The 22,092-nt window shown below is 42.4% G+C and overlaps 3 protein-coding genes and 4 non-coding genes across 7 annotated transcripts; 1 reads left to right on the top strand and 6 right to left on the bottom strand.

Annotated features, from left to right (window-relative positions):
- Nucleotides 1-627: 627 nt before the first annotated feature.
- nol9 (nucleolar protein 9) lies at nucleotides 628-6,518 on the bottom strand. Its single transcript, XM_070910891.1, has 12 exons — nucleotides 6,048-6,518; nucleotides 5,734-5,944; nucleotides 5,404-5,534; nucleotides 5,111-5,246; nucleotides 4,820-4,916; nucleotides 4,470-4,567; nucleotides 3,803-3,970; nucleotides 3,449-3,701; nucleotides 3,244-3,358; nucleotides 2,512-2,686; nucleotides 1,968-2,101; nucleotides 628-1,827 (listed from the first exon to the last, which is right to left on the bottom strand). Exons 1-12 carry the CDS (start codon nucleotides 6,516-6,518, stop codon nucleotides 1,711-1,713), a joined length of 2,106 nt encoding a protein of 701 aa, XP_070766992.1. The 3' UTR covers nucleotides 628-1,710.
- A 984-nt stretch (nucleotides 6,519-7,502) lies between these two features.
- On the top strand, nucleotides 7,503-13,725 carry zbtb48 (zinc finger and BTB domain containing 48). Its single transcript, XM_070910852.1, is given in 12 exon segments — nucleotides 7,503-7,529; nucleotides 7,531-7,633; nucleotides 8,413-9,146; nucleotides 9,266-9,573; nucleotides 9,644-9,749; nucleotides 9,840-9,932; nucleotides 10,029-10,115; nucleotides 10,197-10,357; nucleotides 10,433-10,569; nucleotides 10,925-11,089; nucleotides 11,223-11,311; nucleotides 12,962-13,725. Coding segments are annotated over 12 exon segments (2,439 nt in total). The 3' UTR covers nucleotides 13,391-13,725.
- trnam-cau (transfer RNA methionine (anticodon CAU)) lies at nucleotides 11,571-11,642 on the bottom strand. The gene has a single exon. It is a non-coding gene; the product is annotated as a tRNA-Met (tRNA).
- On the bottom strand, nucleotides 11,652-11,724 carry trnar-ccu (transfer RNA arginine (anticodon CCU)). The gene has a single exon. It is a non-coding gene; the product is annotated as a tRNA-Arg (tRNA).
- trnam-cau (transfer RNA methionine (anticodon CAU)) lies at nucleotides 12,618-12,689 on the bottom strand. Its single transcript has one exon. It is a non-coding gene; the product is annotated as a tRNA-Met (tRNA).
- On the bottom strand, nucleotides 12,699-12,771 carry trnar-ccu (transfer RNA arginine (anticodon CCU)). The gene has a single exon. It is a non-coding gene; the product is annotated as a tRNA-Arg (tRNA).
- A 2,985-nt stretch (nucleotides 13,726-16,710) lies between the features above and the next one.
- Nucleotides 16,711-21,366, bottom strand: klhl21 (kelch-like family member 21). Its single transcript, XM_070910901.1, has 4 exons — nucleotides 20,340-21,366; nucleotides 18,273-18,678; nucleotides 17,394-17,466; nucleotides 16,711-17,040 (listed from the first exon to the last, which is right to left on the bottom strand). The coding sequence occupies exons 1-4, from the start codon at nucleotides 21,364-21,366 to the stop codon at nucleotides 16,711-16,713; spliced, it is 1,836 nt and encodes a 611-aa protein (XP_070767002.1).
- Between the last annotated feature and the right edge of the window lie 726 nt (nucleotides 21,367-22,092).

The raw sequence follows: 22,092 nt of genomic DNA, 5'->3' as shown, positions 1-22,092 counted from the left end.
AGGGAAGTTTAACATACTCTCACATTTCATTTGAAGTTTGCAGATACATGGCAGCAGCCTCAAATAAATCCAAAGAGTGAAGAAACTATATCTTTCACTCAAAAATTCTGTGGTTTTTGCTTGGCTTGTTATGAAATAAATAATTTAAATTTGTATTCTGCACTGGAATGGAATGCGTTTCAAAGATGTGTGTTGTTATTTCTGATCACCCAGGTTCATGCAGACCGTCTATTGGCCCTCTACAGAGGGATTTCTCTTTGGTTTGCATGAGGTCTATGGGAAAACATCTGACCTGACAAAGCCAAAACAATGACTCTGCCAAAATGTAGCCGTGTTGTGTTTGTATGCTCCCACCCTCAATAAAGAGGCGGGGAACAGCGAACAAAGAAAAGCGAGGGGGCAGAGAGGGGATGTTAAAACAGCCCACTTAACAAATTAGCAATTCTTCACTGCCTGAGTGGATGTTTACGACCGAGTCCTCCTTCAATTCTCCCAGTCAGATAATTTGAAGGTCAGTCTACAAGCAGTTACAAGTTGTTCAGATGGAGTTTGTAATTTCTTAAATTAGTCTTGATTTGCTCTTAAAACCATTATGAAACATTAAAGGTATTCAGTATTACAGGCCAGTGTCTTGACGGTTTTTATTGCAGCTTTCCTGCCCTTGAGACTTTTTGTAAGTGAACATCTGCTGCTGTTCAGAGAAAAATCTCAACATACATTTGCTGCCCCCTTGAGGTCCAAAAGGTAGCACCAAAAAACAAAATTGTCATTTAAATTAGATTTTTTATATCCCACATAGGCCGACATAAGAAATTGTAAACATATTGCATTTACAAAACATCTTGAATGAAATGCAGGAACATTGTTGTGTCCCTCTTAACACAATACCAACTGTACATCAGTTAATACAGAGTTAGTCAGCAATAAAAATAGAGCCATTTCAGCAAAACCTTTGACTGGCATAAAACAATACTGACAAAATGGGCTTCTCTCTTTTGCAAATCCATCAGATTCACAGAAATTGTCATGTTAAAGATCCCTCCTTAGAGTTAGTGGGTGTTGGATTGTAAGCATAAACATGAAAAGTCTTGGCAATGGGCATTTTATCTAATAATACAACTGTAACAAATGAACAAACCACTGTCTGAATCAGGGACTACATTGTGATTAGCTGGTTAAATGACCATTGCCTGGTTGAAATCTACATGAATGTATGACTATATGACTGTGAAACAAACATTAACATTGGTCTAAAGAGCTCTTGAAAGCAAGAAAAGCACAAAGTCTGAGCAAAAGTTGTTTCTCATTTAATATCTGGCAGGTTTTTGTATTCACTTGTAGCTTTGGAATGCCATCTACAAAGAAAAGACATCAAAACAAGAGCTTTCACTACAAAGTGTGATATTATTGTCCAGAAAACACAGAAACTCCTTCACAGCGCAATCCAAAGTACGTACAGTAGGGGGTTGTAAGACGTGGTGAGAACACCCAGGGTTTTCAGGCAGGAAGTGCAGTTAACAGGAAGGCAGCCATCTCCTCCTGCAGAGTCTTTAATACTGGCTTCTCTATCAGACTGACTCTTCAAATAAAAAAAAACAGCCTGGCCCACCCTCAGTTCTGTACATTCAAAGGCCAATGGTGACTGGTTTGGCACGAGACACCGGTCAAGAAGGGTAAAGGGCAAATGTCTAGAATGTGTAGAAAATGTCATTACATCCCTATTTGACTGGGTCTCGTCAGTCCTTTGAAGACTCGCAACTTTCCTGCACCAGTGAGATCAAAACTGTAGTCTGTCGTGACATAGGGCATCTCTCCTTCAAAGCCAGGCTGAAACACAGATAGAGATACCGTAAGTCACGGTGAAAGTAAGCTCTGGACACGTTTATGTATCACTTTATATGCTAAAGCGAGGTAAATAGCATAGTTTGAAGTGTATTATGTATGAAAGGACAGAACCATCTTCTGACCTGCGTTTTGAGGATGCAGGAAGGCAGCGATATCGCTCCCAAGAGGAGACAGTTGACCTTACGAAGGATGGAGGGATCTACAGGCGTCAGCAAAAAGTACAGACCTCGCACCATGTCAATACCTCGAAGCACACCTGGAACACATCAACATGTCAATACACTGAATTTTGACATTTCAATTCATTTCAATCTTCTCTTTACCAACTTTCTAAACATGATTTTGATGACGTTTTTGATTTGTTATTGGAGTTTTATAACCGTTTGTTCAGAGGTCAGACAGGGATTTAGACCTCTCTGAGAGCCAACTGACCCTAAACATATGCAACATGACTATGCAGTATAACACACTATACATTTCTTTGTGACTGACTGGCAAAGAAAATCAATATATATTTGTTCACATATAGCCTACATGAACATAAAATATTTCATTATTTGGTGTAATTACAATCACCGTAATCAAATGTCAACAAAAAGCAACAGTTAATGGGTCAAACTACATATTAATTTGACCTTTCATTCAAAGGTCGGGCAGGAAACGTACCGAAGCCCACACATGGGCAGAGGGGTGTCTGTGACAGCAGGACTGGGCCTCCCCTGCTTGTTACTTTCTCTCCGAGGCAGCAGAGTCCCACCAGACTGGCGTTGGCAGCATAAAACATGTGAGTGGGCCCTACCTCGCAATGGATCACACCTAAAGCCACCGCTGTGTGGGGCACCTACGGGAGAGAGGGAGAATGGTTAGGTACTTATTAACACATTATTTCTCAGTTGTTTAATCCGAACACAAACGGTGGTTTTACTGGGAGTTACACGCTGGAACTATTTATTAGCCGGGAGCAGTGACAAGTAAAATGTACAGGTGCTGGTAGCTTCATATTTTTAAACTTTGGACAGTGCCTCGTCCATGCTAGCATACTTTCCCTGCTTCCAGTGTTTAAGCTAAGCTAATAGCCTGCTGGCTCCAGCTTCATATTTAGCGTACAGACATGCAATGTCAACATCATGTGTTGTTGTTGACATCTTTTAAGGTGTCTATTTCCTCAAACACCTGGTTATACTTGTAACTTTCATTGGGGAAGATTAGAATGATAATGATAATTCAGAGAAGATCACATTGGGTTTTTTTTTTTACTAGGCCATATATCACTCTAACTTTGTGCATTTTGAATTCATAATAAATTGAAATTCTGGCCACCATTTTCGGAGGTAATCAAAGAAAAAAAACTGGGACTCCTATCAAGAATACAACTGCAGCATCATGATTCTCATGTACCTGGTACGGGGTGAGGCTGTGTAGAGGTCTAACTGGTCCAGGGTCAGGAGACTGCAGCTGACTCAGGTAGGCCAACAGCGACAACTCTCTGTGCTCATTAGTGCGCTGGTGTTTGCTGTCAAACACAATGCACCAACAATTAATGACGTAATACTGAAAGTTTTTATATGCTGATGCAAACACAGGCTGGTGGTGGTGGACTTACGCTGTTCCTTGGCGCCCCACTCCTTGAAACTCTGATTGTACAATAAGGTGAGTGTAACTTCTGGAGGGACTGTGGCTCTCTGTAAACTCGTCCAGGGCGGTCTGGGCAGGTGGGTGCGTCTGGTAGCCGTGTGCTGTCCTCAGGAACTCTGGAGTGAGGGCGGGACACTGCGTGATGCCGCTATGACTGAGCTGGACGACATGTGAAACTGGGAAGAAGCGGATCATGTCCACTAGCATCTGAAATCCGAATCCTGTGGACAGCCCAGACAAGCACATGTTCAGACACTGTTTACAATTAATACAATTAAAGTTCTTCATATTCTTTCACTGCTGCCACAGAGCCTGAGCTCACCTTTGACCCAGCCCATGGTGTTGATAATGACAGTAGTCTCTCTGCTCTGGGAGCGTCTACGCCACAAGGATTTAAGGGATTCCAGGTAGCGGTCTAAGTCCGACTCGCATGACGAATTACCATAGTAGATCATGTGCTCTGGTGTGCATTGATGTGTGAAAGGAGGACCTGAAAAATAACTCAGCATAAGTCTTCTAATCCCATTTTACACAAATAGTACAGGAACAATACATCGGGGGGGAGTTGAGATAAATATTAAAGGAACAGTTTGCCAGTTTGGGAAATACGCATATTTGCTTTTTGTCGAGAGCAAGATGAGAAGATCGATACTCTGAATATGAAGCTACAGTCCGGCACATAACACCGTAACAAGCTACATTTGTACAGATTAAACAAACACATAAAATGTTAATTAGTAAGCGTTATAGGTGCTGCTAGGCAGATTTTGTTATGGCTTGACAGACCAAGGCCAGTTATTTCTCGGCAAGAAAGCGAATAAGCGTATTTCCCAAAATGTTGAACTATTAATTTAACACTTAATACACTTATTAATACGTACTAAAAGGAAGCCGTAAAAAATCTATGGAATAAAATCAAAAATTAATCCAAGACTAAATAATAAGATGTGTAAGAGGTGATGAGAAGTAACAAGAGGATAAAAACATACCCAGAAGTGGCTCTCTGACAGTCGACAAAGACAGGCAACCAGCAGGGGTGAACTCTGTTTGACCGAGGTCACCTTCCAAATAATCCACACTACTAGTGCTACAGACACAGACACACACACACACGCATTTAGTTTCCTACTAAAAACATTAGAACTTGTTATAGTACAACAAACAAATAAAGAGTCATAATAACAGAGCATAACCAATGATATCGCACTCAGGGATCATAACAATATTCAAGTACCAACTTCAACACTAAAAGGGATGCACTATGAATACAAATGTAGCATAACAATATAAAAACATTACAATACCAGTATTTATTGAATATATACGGAAGAGAACTTACTGATTTAGTAAGGTATTGATGAGGATGCGGATGAATGTTGACTTGCCCACATTCTTGGAACCACAAACAAGGATAACTGCACAACCGTCCATGTCCCCTATAAATGAAAGACACGTGTCCAATAATTTGCCCGGGCAGAATCAAATGTGAGTGTTTGCTCATGGAATACAGAACATTGTTGTCTTCATCCATCTGTTAAAAGTAATGGCTTTTTGTTATTCTGATGTAGATGACTTGTAGGTGGCTTTATCCACACTCTCACAGAAACGGCCACAATGCTTATGAGCTCACCTCTGCAGGCGCTGACCACCGTGCTAAGAGCATCTGTGTAGCTCTTTGGCATTTTCAGGCCCTCAATGTTGCTGACTAGGGGAATCATACCCAAACCATTGAGTGGAGTGTCAAGAACAGCTGACATGAGTTCACTCTGCAAACAGGCAGGGAGGAAAAGCTTCTGTTAGACACATGTAAGATTGACCTCTCACAATTACCTAACCATTAACCTATACATGATTTATAATCTAATCATATGTCCATATTCACCTAATCACAAGAAGTTCATGTACAAACATCAGTCAACTTACCATTGGGGGGCTGAACAATTCACTCAGATCTGTGAAGCTTGACAGAAACCGTGTCAGAGGTGTCTCCATGGGCTCCAGTAGGATGATGGATGAGTTTGACATAATCCTTTTTAGCAACTTCTTCCGTGATGCTGCAAAAACGCACATAATAAAAAGGGCTTTAAGGACAGAAAAATACCATAAAATAATACACTCCAAAATAATACACTCCAATCTTTTCCTAATATGCAGCTCAGTATTGTGTAACCAAATAACAACTTCTAACCTCAAATATGTAAAAAAAGAATTACATGCAATAATTTCTTTTAAGTACGAGGCAGGTGAGGTTACCTGATGGTAGATACTTTCGAAGGATGGGTGAAGCCTCTGTTTTGTCATCTCTGACGTGATCAGAGCTTTCAAGTGCTCTAATGGTGAGTGGACAATGTGAAGCTGGGGAGAAGAGTGGATACGACTGCTGGCCTTCTTCAATGGTGAACCCCATCACTTCTACCCGACCATACAGACAAGTCAAAGAGCATTTTCCACGGAAACACAGCGTCTGCAGGAGAGTAGTGTAATGCTCAGTAATAGAAATAGACTACAATTGATTAAAAAATGTCGAAACTGTTGCCAGATCTTTACTAAGACATCATGAAGTATACCTGATTCTTCTGCATGACAAGTACTGCGTGGTTTTGTCGATCATCTCTCGCTGCACAGTAATGGAGAGACCCCCCCTCCAGTCTACCTGGCCTTACATCTTCCATGTCACCTGAGGTCTCCACACCATTCCCAAGAATGGACTGGGAGTACTCCTTCCACTCCTGAGAGTCCTCTGACTCGTTGTCCATTGTAAACACTGAACTTCCATTAGCCTGAGTGTGAGATTTCTTCCCTCCAGACTGAGGAGTGTTTTTCTTGGAGTCAGAAACGGACTTTGCCTTATTCTTCAACCTCTTGACGGTGGGCTTTTTCTTCACAGACGCCTGGTGCTCCTTGATCACTCTGGCCATCACAGGACTAGAGTTGAGCTCTGAGGAACTGATGGGAGGCCTGCACCGTTTGCCCCTCACATCCTTCCACTTCTGAGATTTAGCATGGCCCTTAATCTGTGTGGGTTTGTTAACCTTCATGTTTCTGTAATCAACAATTATTCATGTGGGTGCCGATAAAAAAAACAAAAAACAAAAAGGGGAAAGCCTGCAAAGAGAGGGGCAAGAAAATTAGCATCTGAAAAGACAGGTGTCATCACAAAGTTTGCTCCGCGAACAAAAATAGCAAAACTACCATTCACTAATACCAAATTACCATTCACTAATTAATTCAACGATACTATTTATTTACAAAACACATTAGCAAATAGCTAGCTTGATTTTGCAGCAAGACAATTCGATAGCAGTTGAAAGCTAAGCTAACCATGCTACGACATAAAACGAGCTAACTCTATATTTCTTTCCCTTTAGTTTCTCAATATGTGAGGCTGATTAATACATGAATACAAACATACAATACAAAGGGGAACCAGCTGTCAGACAATAAATGCAACGTGCATTTTAAACTTGGCGTGAAGTTACCTGGGCTAACGTCACTTATCATAGCTCTAAAGGAACTAACAGCTAACTGCTAGCTAATGTTGTTGCATTCAGGTGGAGAAAACTTACCCCCCGCTTGTGGGAAAACAATGCAGGACTGTAGAGATGGCTCTTAATGATTTTATTAAACGGACAGCGTTTATAATTGGCTAAAGTGAAGCCAAGGAGCTGGCCAACTGTTACTACAACAGTGCTAGTCGGCTAGCTTACATGTGTGATCCACAAACAGACGCCGCTTGTAGATGGTCGACTATGGTTTTACCCGGAGTGTTATTATTTACGACGAGGTTATTATGCAAACCTATTACGCCGTTTTAGCGTATTCACACGAAGACAAAAATTAAGTCAAAACTACGTAGCCACAAATAATAATTTTAGTTGTAGCAATTGTATTGTTTCTGTTATGCATGTTTATGTTTAATAATGGACAATACATGTTTATCCCGGAGTTCGGTCGCGTAAACAGCGTCACATCCTCTTCCTTTTGCAGTTTTTAGGGGCCTACAAGAAACGAAAAGAAGGTGCATGTAGCGGCTTTGCTACGTTTTCAAACTATTTACAGTACAACCGAAGCGGGTGCAGCTCCTCAACAAATAAGAGGAAATAATCGGCTGTCATCGATACTGCAGATGTGAGTCTCAAAATGCAACTGTGGCGTGCGTACCATGCTAAGGGAGCGTCTTAAAATATGTGCTAGGAGATAAACGTCGAGGTGCGTAGGTAGCCAGGGGTTTGCAATATTAAAAAAAACAGTCTTTACAGTAGAAATATGATCATTCCAGGAAAATATACTGGAAAGTGTTTAGACTGTGTTTTAATAAAAAAAAAAAAAAGTATATTTAATGTGGTAGCTATCATTGACACAATAAGTCAGTTAGCTAATTATTTAAGAAGTGGATGACTTTTAACCTGATGGAAGTGATATCAAGCCATCCCAAATATTCAGCACTTGTTGAAAATGTTCAGATATTCTATGTTTCATGTTGTGCAATTTCACATTAACTCTATATGAATTATTTGCATACATGTGAAATAATCAGAATGAGCTTTATTGGCCCAGTATGTTTGGACATACAAGGAACGTGACTCTACTTGCTCTCAGTGTACTTACATACAACTTTTGGCCTTAAAATGTCAGAAGATGGTGAAACATGCTCATCACAATCTCCTAAAGCTCCAATGTGGCTTCCTTAAATTGCTTGTTTTATCTGACTATTACAGGAGACAGATAAAAGGTGCAAATCCTCACATTTGAGAAGCTGGAACCAGCATTTTTGGCCATTATTGCTTTAAAAAATAACTAAAACAATGAATCTATTACGTGTATACATATGTATTTACATATGTACAAACAACAAACAAACAATTAGTCGACTGACAGAAAATGAATCAGTAACTATTTCAATTATTGTCAATCAATTGTCATTTCATGCAGCAGCAGTCCTCAGTGAGACAGGAGGGATGCCTGCAGCAGAGAGCAACCATGCACAGCGTGTCCTGTCCTCCCTGAACCAGCAGAGGACAGTAGGGAGGTTTTGTGATGCAGTGTTGAATGTGGGAGGTGGGGTGGTCTACCTGGCCCATCGCAACATCCTCGCCTGTTTCAGTGAACTATTCCAACAGTCAAACATGCCCACTGCACCATGCATGGAGTTCTGCCTTCAGGAGTGCCCCAACGACGGCCTGGAGCTGCTCCTGAACTTTGTCTACACCGGAGAGCTGAAGCTGGATCCTCACAACCTCGACAAGGTGCAGCATGCAGCAACCAGCCTGTGTGTGCCGGAAGCTCTGGCACTCTGTCAGCAGTTTAAGGAAACCTCTGTGGATCCTGTTCCTTTGAAGCGTAAAAGAGGCAGACCAAGAAAGTCTACATCAGATGCAACTCCTCCTAGTTCAGTCAAGGAAGAGAACTTGCTTACAGTCACCAAAGATGAGTCCAGCTTTGATGCTGCCACAGCTAATTTTAGCATGGCCGCCACCGCCACCACCACCCGCTCTGGTCGTGTAGTGAAGGGCCCGAGGCGACTGGTGACTGATGAGAGCCCCACTGCTGATTTTACAGCCCCTGAAAAAGCCAGCAAGAGGGCATCACTTATTCCCATGGAGAGAGAAAGTGGTGATGGTGTTGTGGAGAACCAAAACCCAGATCAGCCAACTGGTGAAACTGAGGTAAAAGACATGACCATATGCATAAAAAACTATCACAGTGATTGGGTATTTGCTACTACACACAACCGCAAATAAAGATGAATATGGTGGTTATTACTACACTTGTCTTGTATTTGCAGATAACTGACTTGCAGATTGACGTAAATGACAATGGTGTTAGCCAGGGAAATGAAGACGTAGAAGAAGATGAAGATGTGGGGGATTTTGAGGGGATCACTGAAGACACAGATGAGGAGTACGTGCCCATTGCCGAGCCCAGTTCCTTAGCCCCATCCACGTCAACAGCACGGAAACGCAAATCCCAGAGTAAAACAGACGAAAACGAGAGCGGTGAGGCTGTGGAGGAAGAGTCCAAGAAGGACTCTGTGCAGTGTCCCATCTGTGACAAATCCTTCAAGAGCAAATACTACCTCAAAGTCCACAACAGGTATACGTCGTCAGTATTTGTCTTGTAAACTACAGTGTAAAGAAAAACCAGTAATGTGTCTTTTTCATAGGCGGCATACGGGAGAGAGGCCCTTTGGTTGCCTTAAATGTGGAAAGAGGTACTTCAGGAAGGAGAATCTTTTGATACATGAGATCAGAGACTGTGCTAGAGTACAGGTGAGTAAAAACAACAAAGAAGCAGCAAAATATATGTTCAATTCAGTTAACTGCCTTCGATATCATGTTTGCGCTGTGTTGAAATTACAGACGTACACCTGCCTGACGTGCTCCTCAACATTTAATGGGAAAGAAGAGCTACGTTTGCACGTTATCTCCCACACAGGAGATATGCCCCACAAGGTACAGCCAACACCTAATACCCACAGAACATAGCATTCAAGTATGTCAGATCTAAAATGAAAGATATCTACATTGACGTGGTGTCATTCTTTTCAGTGTTCAACATGTCCTGAGCAGTTTATGTACAAGAAAAACTTGACAATTCACATGATGAAGGTCCATGGTTATCCCAAACCACACGCAGTAAGTTTTCCTAACTGTCTTCCAACGAGACTTTTGTATCCTTGTAGTTTTGATACTGTTAAAACAATGTTTTCCTTTTAGTGTCCCCAGTGCCCCAAAACCTTCTTAACTCGGACGGAGCTGCGTGTGCATGAAGCAGCCAAACATCGAGGCGAAAAGCCGTTTGTGTGTGAGGAGTGTGGCCATCGAGCATCAAGTCGAAACGGCCTGCAGATGCACATCAAAGCCATTCACAGGAACGTGTTTCTTTTTGTCTGCTGCAGTGCTAGTTTGATCAGACTACAGGGAATAATCATTTTTTTTGTTCTGCTTTACAGAAATGAGCGCCCTTTTGTATGTACTCTATGTGGCCATGCATTCTCCCAGAAGAACAACCTAAACATGCATCTGCGTATACACAGTGGTGAGAGGCCATACCAATGTCATCTCTGTGGCAAAACCTTCAGGACTCAAGGTAATAACTGTCCTTCCTGGTCTGCTGCTGTCGTCGTCACTCAGATCAAGTTGTAGCCCACAGTGTAACTCCACAACAGCATTATACTTCCTGTTTACACCCCCCCCCCCCAAGGCATTGTGGGAATTGTAGTTCCAAATGTAGAGCATGATTATCCCCCCAAAATAAGAAAGACAAATAACAACAGGAGTGACAAAGTACGTTAACATTACATTTTTGTGTCAGAGTGTCAGACTTTGAAAACCCCTGGATTAGATTAATGGATAGATTAAGTAATAGATTAATAAATCATTTAACACTAATTTAAGACTAAGATATTCTTTATTGTATTAATCACTGTCTTTTTTAATACCAGCCAGTCTCGATAAACACAACCGGACACACACCGGTGAGCGTCCTTTTAGCTGTGACGTTTGTGAGCAGCGCTTCACAGAGAAAGGCGCTCTCGTCCGCCACAAGGCCAGCAAGCACGAGGAAGGCCGCCCCCACTGTTGTCACATATGCGGCAAAACCTTCAAAGGTAAGAAACACCATGCTGATTAAACTGTATATAACTGTATTACTTTCATTATCAATGAACACGACGTGTTGTGTGCCCTGATGAGCACGGAGTTAAAGACTCACTGATGTGATTCCACTTGTGTTTTTTCCAGCGAGGGAGCAGCTTCGTGTTCATCTGCGTCGCCATAAAGGCATGAGGAAGTTTGAGTGTATAGACTGTGGCTACAAGTTCACTCGACAGGTAAGCTCACCAGTAGTGCTGCTTCGGAATTACTTAAAGCCCAAAGCGACTTCTTCAGATAGCTTGATTTGTAGATGAACTTCTGACCCACTTGTTAGTGCACAACAAGGGTTTATAAATACAAAATCTAAGAGAGCACTCCACTGATTAAGCATTGCACTCCTATAACACACATGATGCATAAGAACCAGAGATATGGCTTGTTCAGGCTGATCGAACAATCCAAAGATACTCAGTTCCTTTGTAAAAATCACCTGTATAGCAGAGGATGGTTTCGATCCATCGACCTCTGGGTTATGGGCCCAGCACGCTTCCGCTGCGCCACTCTGCTCAGAGCTCGCACCTCAGATGGGACTCGAACCCACAATCCCTGGCTTAGGAGGCCAGTGCCTTATCCATTAGGCCACTGAGGCTGCTGCAGGGGGTCCATTGTGCTTCATCAGTGGACAGTGGTATTCACTCTGTGATCCTTTGTTAGTCACTTGTCTGTGGAGAGGGATGGCAGCTGGTGTGAAGTGAAATCAGGGAATGCGCCTGTGTGATGTTGTTCTTTGTGTCCAACACTGGACAGAAAGATAAAGAGACTGGATTTCTGTTTGCTCCCAGCAGCAAGTCTTTATGGTTCATGTTAGGAGATGTTTTGTTCTTGAGAGCTGCTTGTCTCTGTTGTCCACACATCCTACAGCGCAGGATGCAGCTGTGAAGCTCAGTTACACATTTGTGGACCACCTACATCTAAACTGAATTGTATTTACTTGCCATATCTATGTAATTACTTTATGCTGTAATCTGAATGATCTTGAAAGAGTACAAGACGGATTTAGCTTTGCACTCTATGACATTGTCGGACTCATGATGGACAAAATCAGAATCGATGCAGCAGAACGTTTTGTTTCACACATTCTTCTTCCTTGTTAAAATCTGGTGCCTACATTACCCACAATGCAACTCAACCTCTGACAGTTCCAGGTGTGTTATGCGAGTAGCGGCTAATGTATCCTCGAGCAGCTAGCCTCAAGCTGAGATGAGGAGCGGGCTACAGAGGTCTCACTTCTTTCTAACTCCACACCGCCAGATATTTTTCATTTTCAAGCTTGAAGTTCTGTAATTTTAAAATCTTCCTCAGAATTTATTACACCTGAGAAGATTAGTGGCTTTTAATGTTTCCTCAAACTGTAACAGATAAGGCCGGAAACCTCCTACATATGACCCGGTCAAAGCTAGAAACATGGTGGAAGACACAAGAACAAGGTAATGTGTTTTCTTAATAAACAGATACTCAGTTCCTTTATAAAATCCACCTATGTAGCAGAGGATGGTTTCGATCCATCGACCTCTGGGTTATGGGCCCAGCACGCTTCCGCTGCGCCACTCTGCTGAGATTGTGCACCTCAGATGGGACTCGAACCCACAATCCCTGGCTTAGGAGGCCAGTGCCTTATCCATTAGGCCACTGAGGCTGCTGCTGGGGAGCCACTGTGCTCAAACAGTGGACAGGGATGGTAGCCTTTGTGTGAAGTAAAATCAAGGAATGCGCCTGAATGTGTTTTTCTAATTGTTTCAACTCTACCCACCCCACCCTTACCCCTACTTAACTTTACCCCCTTAGCTCAATACACTCACCCAGCCCTCACACGCTTTCTCTTTCAGGCGCACTTGCGACGACACATTCAAATCCACAAACGCACTGAGAACTACAACCCCCGGCAGAGGAAACTGAGGAACGTGATAGTGCAGGATGTGGACCGAAGTCCTGATGAGAACGAAGCAACTGAAGCCTCACTGATCGCAGAGGAGACAGATTACGAGCCAGAGACCTCTGACGTCCAGGAATCCACTAACCCAGAGCCCGGCTCCGTGACAGGCCTCAGTTCTAGCTGCATAGTGAGGGTGGTGATCGAGTCGAGCAACGCCGTGATGGAGGAGGTGGTGTCCAACCAGAACCTGGGACACGTCGAGGCAGCCGAGAGTTTCTCTGTGCCAGAGGTCTTGCAGCAAACACAGCTGGTCACTGAGGCATACGAGTCCACGATGGATATGGAGGGAATCGTTGAGAATCTATCAGAGAGTAAGACCTGAGGACTGACAGACCAGAGTCTCAGAGTTAAGTCTTAGAGTTAAGGTTACTGTGAAGACCACTTCCTAAATGAGAGGCACTTCAATGTGACATAAGGGATGATGAGGCTCAGCCTAAAACATTTGGCCTTCAGATCCGAAGATAAAGAAACTACAACACAGTCAGCTACTGTTGAGTTTCAAGACACGCAAGAGAAGAGCAGCAAGTAATTCTCGTGCTTTTAGTGTAAGTGAACACAGTAAGTGAACTGCATGCTCGCGAAGGCTGCTTGAATGTGAAATTATATATTTTTTTTTTATCAGTGTGCCTACTGCAGCTGGAATCGACATTTTGGGAAATACTTCTTCTCTTTTTGACTAAGAGTTAGAAGAGTTAGCTTAGCTTAGCACCTAGACTGGAGACAGAGGGAAACAGTTAGCCTGGCTCCGTCCACCTACCAGCACCTCTAAAGCTCACTAATGTGTGATATCTCATTTGTTAAGCATAAAAACGACCACTGCCGTTTTAGAAAACTGCCAGACTATTTCTCAACTGAGACCAATGCAGTGGCAGTTTTACACTTTGGTTTTTGTTTGGGTTAAATAAACAAGATATAACTACTATAATTACTGAGCTTTAGAGGTGCTGGTGGGCGGATTTTGGTACCATTTGACAGAGCTGCTGCTAGCTGTTTCACCCTGTTTCTAGTCTTTAAGCTAAGCTAACTGGCTGCTGCCTGTAGACTTATATTTAACAATCAAATAAGCACATTTCCCAAAATGTCAAATTTTTTGCTTTAAGGTGGATGTTCCTATATCTACAGAGTGCTAAAATAGGGGACACTGAATTTGGGGCTATTACCAGGGCAGATATATGTTGAATCGGCCCTGGTTAAAGGCACCCTGTGGTGTTTTTGACCAATGGAGTGATGTTTTTTTTGTGTGCGGGTCCCTGTTTTGTTTGTAATGAGCATGCAACAGAGGACGCAAGCGACCGATTTCATGCTATTTGGCTGATTGACAGTTGGTGGCGATAACATGCAAAGACGCTTAACAATGCTCCCGCGGAGACAGTGAAGAAGAAGACTGCTAGTAAACAAACATGGACGTAAAGAATGAAAATATTTTTTTAAATGGCTTTACAAATTTTTCATGCAGAAGGAAAAGCATTTGGTTGTTAGGCCTAAAGGATGCACACAGTGTGTTTTGTTTTGGTGAGAATCACTGACTGTAAATTTTGTTTGAAAAATCCCACAGGGCACCTTTAATGTTTGTTTACAGACATCAGAACATCCTTATTTGGAATTAAGACGCTGCACAAGTTAATGATTGTGTTAAAATATACAGCTTTATAAGTGCATTAGCTTACTATTTATAAAAAAAACTTAATGCATTTTTTCTTTTCACACTCAGCCGTAACTACTGTCCATTGTTTATAAGAAATGCATTCGCAAACTGCTAACAGCTCATCGAATGTGACTCAGCAGAATAAACTCTCAGACCTGCTTGCAGTTTCATTCATGGTAACCACACTGTAAACATTATACAAACACAGTACCTAAGGTTAAGAATATACTGTATTTACAAAACTGATTCAACAACACAAACTTGTATGAAAAAACTAAGAAAACAATGATGCATTATCATAGAAACACTCAAAAACATTATTACCATTTTAGCAAAAATTATTTTATATGAGAACAAATTGAGATTCTTTTGCACTTCCAGTTGTGTCTCATGACCCATCACCAACATTTACCAAGTGTTACTTTTCAGCTGATAGGCAGGGGCATCTTAAGCAACCACAGCACAAATATATCCATAAGTAAACATACAAAACAATAAAACATCTACAGTTTTAAAGGAAACTCTTCATGCACATTCGACTGGTGGTGATAAAGGCTGATGGAGCCAAGTTCAAGGGTCAGGAGTGACACAAGGAGATGCTGTGCGGCCTAATTATCACTAGTAATAGAATATCAACCAGGTACAAGTTAACATCATGCAACCATCCTGAAATTCAACTACAATGACTATGATGAAGATAACTCAGCACACCATTGAGTACAAGATATTTCTCCTGGTAAATCTCAGCCCATCCTATTCAGCCATTAGTCTGTTTAGTGCTTAATATTAATTGTGATTGTCGTCGTTTTTTGGAATGTAAACAGATTATTGCTGTTTCTGACCAAATATTTTGCTCTGAGCTACTTTAACGGACTCATGGTGGACAGGTTCTTCTTCTTTTCACGCCTACATTACCCACAATGCAACTCGACCGCCATTCGTTCTGTCGGAGATTTGGGTGTGTTATGCTAGTAGTAGCTAATGTAGCCTCAAGCCGCTAGCCTCAAGCAGAGATGAGGAGCGGGCTACAGAGGTCTTCAGCCCCAACCGACAGACTCAGGGAGTCAAGCTCAGGGAACCAGCTGTGGCCTGCTCTTTATACAGTTTACCAATTAGTCTTCATCCTTTAAGTTTTTTTCTCTTGTAACACCAAAACAAACATACATGTCACTTTTGTGCTGCTTTTCCAAGTTGTTCTTTAGTGTGGCTTGTTGCTGGCCCTCGTGACCTACAAGGACAAACAACTCAAAGGTGGCATTTGTGCTTTATCGAAAGTGTTTTACAAGAGTTAAGACCTCGAGGATGAAGGTGCCAGAATCCCTCTTCAGAAGTAGTTGTCGTATAGTCAAACAGCTTTGGAAACCTTTCAGATGTCAGATTAGGGGGGAGCTGTGTCCAACCATTTCTGTAACTTTCCAAAACCAAGAATCCGACATTCAGGATATGAACTCTCTTTTTTCATCCTTCACACAGCTATTCCTGTCACTGCAACACCATGAATGCCTTCTTGGAGAGACTGTCCACCTTTGAATGTAGCCATTCAGAACAACTAAAGACACTTTGGATTTGGGACTGTTTGGTTTGATTAACTTCCCTGTCTTCAATTTAGAGTATAAAAGGCAGCTGCTTCCCTTTTCTATGGGTTCCATCTGGGACCATGCAGTGTCCCACACACGGCGATAAGAAACACCAGGGATCAAATGCAAAAAACTCTGTGTAGATTCACGACTAAAACTCTGTGTACACACAAAGACAGAAATATGCATACACATACTTTTCATCAGATTTATGAAGCTGCATGTACACCCTGTTCTGCTTTATGACTCTCAATGATTGTGGAACTGGGTGAACGTGCACGAGCCTCATTTCCACTCCAACAGTTAGTTCAAGCGCTCAGTCTTCTGCCTTTAACAACTTTAGCATTGTGACGAGGTAAACTACTCATGACCTGCAGAGAATTGAAACTGAAACTCTAACAGGGATTTCTAAGTCCAAACTCAGTGTGCTTGGTTCACATCCTGGTTTTGGTTGAGATTGTTGTTGAGATTGTGGAGCGCTTGGTGACGCTGGTGCCGGTGCAGGTGAATGGCGTTTGACTCAGGTATGTCAGCAGGTGCAAATGCAGTGGACACCTGCGGCATGAACTGGCGGAATATGCTGACGCTGCCATGCCAGAAGGTCGGCTGAGGCAGTCGTCCAGCAAGCGTCCACGTGCGGGTGGCCGGGTCGTAGGCCTCCACCACGTCCGACAGCTCAAACGTGTTGTCGTAACCTCCAGACACAAATAATTTACCACCCAGGACTGCCACACTCCCTCCAACGTGGACCTGGATAAAAGAAATGACATTAAGAAAATGCAGTTTATGTTGTAATATGTACATACCCAAAACATTACAAAAGGCAGTAAAAGGCAAGAATATACTGTATTTAGTAAGTAAAAATATAAGCAAATACATACATACATGATACAGGCAGTTAATTAAAATGGAGTGTAAAAATATTTAGCGTTAGCGTACATTTTCTGTCAACAAAACTTGAAAGTAATCACACTGAAGTCATTCAAATGGCCACATCCATTCATCCATCACCTTGACTGTCAAGGTGCTTGGTCTGAACTATTAGATATCGAGACACAAGATTTGTAATGCTAGCACACAAGTGTCAGATGTGAAACACAAACCTGGGTCATCGGACTAATTTTGTACCACTCGTTCTTCTGAGGGTTGTAAGCATCAACCTCAGCTGAGTCGTCCCTGTAAATAGAAACACACCAAAGTCAAGCTGCTGCCAAAACATCCATCATCTGTTTACTAGATGATACAGTCTAGATGCCTTTATCATGACGCGTTTATCAGATGTGGAACAACTTACTTAAAGTATTAAAAGTAAAATTATTTGTTCTGCCCTTCAACTGATTTATTATCATAGACATTATTAATACTGCTTCCTCAGCAGCATTTTGGTGTTCTATGTGGTCGAGGTGGAGCTAGTATGAACCACGTTATATAGTGAGGTTGTTTAATCCAGTGGTTCCCACCTCCATAGGGGCACAAGATAAATCTGTGGTGTCAAGAGATGATTAATGGGAGAGGAAAGACGACAAAATACAGTTTTGATACAGAAATTTGGATTCGTTTTCAAAAATGTCTCAAATTTGTTCCTCTTTTTACTGCTTTGGGCCTCAAACAGTCATTTAAATGAAAATATTTGAGACGTTTAGAGGGGAAATGTCTCTTTTTGGTGGAGGTGCCCCAGCTAGACACTGCTTTTTTTGTAAGGGGTCACAAGTCTGAACAGGTTGGCAACAACTTTTTTGATTTAAAGAGTAGTAGTATGGAGTACAGCATTAAGTAGCATAAAATGGAAATACTCACGTAAAGGTTGAGTTCCTCAAAAAGTGCTGGAGTAATTGTATGTAGTTACTTTCCATCACTGGTGCTTACAATTAGTATCTGGACTACTGTTCTTAAACGAAACCAATCAGTGTCTTAAAGTCAGACGGAAGCCGATTCTCCTCCTAAGTACACCCTAAATGACTTAGTTTAGATATGTCACTCACCTGATGAAGTAGATGAGGCTTTTGAGGGTCACAGTTTTCGGTGTGAAGGACCATGGGGGCAGCTGTCCACAGCTGACCATGGCCCAGCGGTTGGTGTCTGCATCATAGCTCTGGATGGCCATGGTGTCCTCCCCAGTCAGAGAGCCTATGGCGTACAGGCGTCCACTGCACGTGGTGGTAGAGCAGTTGTCCATGGCGTGCAGCATGGCCGGTAAGGCCTCCCAGCAGTCCAGAGCGTGATCGTAGCGCTCTGTGCTGTCCGATGCCACCACATACAGCTGACCTTTCAGCACACAGGAGCTGTGGTACTCGCGGGCCTTCAGCATGGGCGACACCTCGGTCCACTCGTTGACACTGGACTTGTAGCGCCACACGCCGTCATAGAGGCGAGAGCCATCAGAGCCACCTGGAGGACGCAGACATGTTGTGTTAACGGTTAATGTGCATCGAGGATTTCCATCCGTTGCTCTCTTTGCTTCATGGTGCACAATAAGATATACTACAAAACAAAATAGCAGTTTTGTTTTGTCTATATAGATTCATTTCAATCCTCCAGGTGATAAGATACACAACAAAGCTGTGTCTGCCTTCATCAGGGTTTCTGCACAATGTTTTAAATCAAATGTAATGCTTTTTAAGACCTCAACAGGAAATTTAATACCTTTTCCACAGCAGAATTAATGAATTAGGGTTATGGACATTTTTTCAATATTTGTAGGTATCTCCATGTAACAAATGTATGCAACATCACATTAAATAATCAAAATATAACAATCAAAATGTTGAATGCAATGAGCTGTGTCTCACTCTTATGTATTCAATGAAACAAATAAATCCTTCACATGTCTAAAACAAAACCCCTAACTAACTCATTATGGTAGCTTTTAATTTCAATTTGCTTGAAGTCCTTAATTTGGACAACAGAAATTAAAAAAACAAATGATAAGCAACTTGCAATACAGACCCCACTCCCATCTACTGAACACTGACAAATCCAAATAAAAAAATTAACCTGAAACTGAAATAACCTGAGGAATCACTCAATACACTGGTTTTAAACATTCAGAATAAGGAAATCATCAGTCGTCTGAAGTTTGATAATGTAGCTCTACTTGCAAATAAAGTCACCCGTCTATTGATACGACTTCTCATGCATCCAGGCGTCATCTCAGAATATAAGTTTCATTAAGGATCTGCAACCGTTTATTCCCCGTCTTTACAGTAGCTCAGTTTATGAGTGAAGAACACTCTAGATACCCTGTGATGCAGCGATCTGCAGGCCTCCTTCTCAATCTGTCCGACTGCAAACATTTAATATTTCAAGGACTTAAAAAAAAACAATGTTTAAAGTAGCCCTGACACTAAATAGTAATATCTCAAATGTTATTTCAAAGAAACTGCATCAAAGGTTATAAAAACTAAGTCTGCCTGTCAACATTATGCAATCATATGCTGCTGTTATTTCTGTCATCGTAGAGTGAGCTAACGCTGCTAAATTTACGTCCCACCACCAGAGTCTTGCAGGAGACACAAGCGCTGAGTGAAGGTCTAGGATGATTCTCAGGGGATAGGCCAGCCCGCTGGTAACGAAGATGACGATGATGATGATGATAACACCACTGCTGTCCTGGCAGCACACCATGTCCTGCCTCACACATAGAGCCACCAGCCAAAGAGCCTGCAGTGTATTTATAAGCGCAGTCTGACGGCCATTTCATAAGATGAAGGAGCGGGAATGGAAATCTACTGACTGCAGCTTTCACACTACAGTGAATGTAATATACACAGCAACTGTAACCACTGCACTCTGTCCAAGGCTTGTCCTTCAGTAAGTAAGGGACACCAGATGAAACTGAACTCTAACTTCAAGAATCTGATGGAAAAACATTCATTTTAGATTGAAAGTGTCATTTAAATACAGTTTACTCCATCCACTTTATTGTCCTCTGTGCTACTTTTACACCTTTTTTATACTTATATTGATTTCCTCAATGCTTTGGATTCCAACGACTCAACTCTGATAAAAAATATCTGTTGAAAAAGTGTGTTTGAACATCTTGAACTTACCTGAGACATACATATCGTTTCCGAGGGCAGCTATGCTGTAGCCTCCTCCCAGGTGGTCAGGGAACTCAGCCAGGTAGCGCCACTGTCCAGTCTGGGGGTTGTAACAGTCCACTGTGACCAGCTCATCACAGTCCTGGTCGCAGCCTCCTACCACCACAAGGATTTCTGCCAATCCCGTGGACGGCCGTGGCCTCATACGGTGGCAGGGCCTGTCGTGGCGGTCGTACTCACAGGACTGGAAGCTACGAGCTTCGTTCACCATGCGCAGGCAGGTGGGTGACAGGTAGACCAGTGGGTCGCTCTCCACATGGGCCAACAGGAAGAACCTCCTGACGAAGGGGAGTCGGACCTGCTGGAGGAGCTCGGGCCAGTAGTGCAGTCTCCGCTGGAGATCAGCCTTCACCCAGCGTACTGCAATTTGATAAACCGTCTCCTCCTTGTCCACACAAAGCTCATCATCTGACACAAACTCAAGGAGACGTTTCCATGTCAACCGCTCAAAGTCCATCCCTTTAGCCAGCTCCATTATGTTTTTTAGGACAAAGCGGCGAGCACTGGTCGCCAGCTCTCGGCAAGCGTAAGCCTCTGCAAAGTCCTGGATCTCTAAGCAGTTGGAAACATCCAGCCGTTGCTCCAGAAAAGCACAGCAGGCCTCTTTGACAGAGGGGAACTGAAACAGATCAGCCGTCTTCAGCAGGACGTCCACATTATCCTGAGTGACGGTGACCCGTCCCGTGTAGCAGAAGTCCACCAGCAGACCTAAAAGCTCAGCTGACACCTCGTGTAGGACCACTCGGTCCATAGCACTCTCCCTCAAAGTGCCTGCGAACATCGCCCGGAAGTAGGTACTGGCAGCGGCCAACACTGTGCGGTGACAGTGGAACTCGCGGCCCTCTGCACACAAAGTCACATCGAAAAACTTTCGTTCGGCACGGAGTTCATGGATTCCCCGCAGCAGATTGAAGGCGTGGGCCGTGTCGAAAAAAGGCAGGGTGGACGGTTGTGTCTGTAAGACTGGCTTTTCCATTTCTCCTCTCACTGGGTGTCTCGGTTTCTGGTGGTTGTGCTCAGAATGGTGTTCTCATCTAAAACAGATAAATACCAGAAACTACATCAACACGTTATATATTACATATGTTGAATACCATGTAGGGCTGCAACTAACGACTAATTTCATTATGAATTAAAGTGCTGATTATTTTCTAGATTAGTGGAGTGTTGGGTCTATAAAATGTTAAAGAATTGTGAAAAATATCCATCTCAGTTTTCCAAAGGCCACGTAGATGTCTTCAAATGTCTTGTTTTGACCGAGCAATAGTCCGAAACCCAAAGATATTCAGTTTACAATCACTTAAAACCAAGAAAAGCAGCCAATCCTCACAGATGAGAAACTGAAACTAGGGAATTTGTTGCTTGAAAAATGACTTAAATGATTAAAGAATGAATAAAGTAGTTTGACAGCTGGCAGCTCTTATGGCATGTATACCATTGTCAAACATAAGTCTATACACAATGGTCTATAACGGTAAAGGAATTGAGAAACGGCTATGATGACGTTTAACAACATACAAGAAAGTTTAACAGTTAAAAAAGGTCCTAACAAAAGCAGAAGAGATGAGTTTAACTTCTACACCGTCTGTGCCAGATGAAATGCTTAAAAGCAAACAACCAAGTAAGTAAGTAGTCGTTATATTAGAAACTAGCCTATGCAACCAAACATCTAAGCAATACAACAGACCACTGGCTGAAATAA

This window comes from Enoplosus armatus, chromosome 8 (genome assembly GCF_043641665.1).
Source record: "Enoplosus armatus isolate fEnoArm2 chromosome 8, fEnoArm2.hap1, whole genome shotgun sequence".
Lineage (NCBI taxonomy): Eukaryota > Metazoa > Chordata > Actinopteri > Centrarchiformes > Enoplosidae > Enoplosus > Enoplosus armatus.
This window is presented reverse-complemented; position numbering and strand designations above follow the sequence as displayed.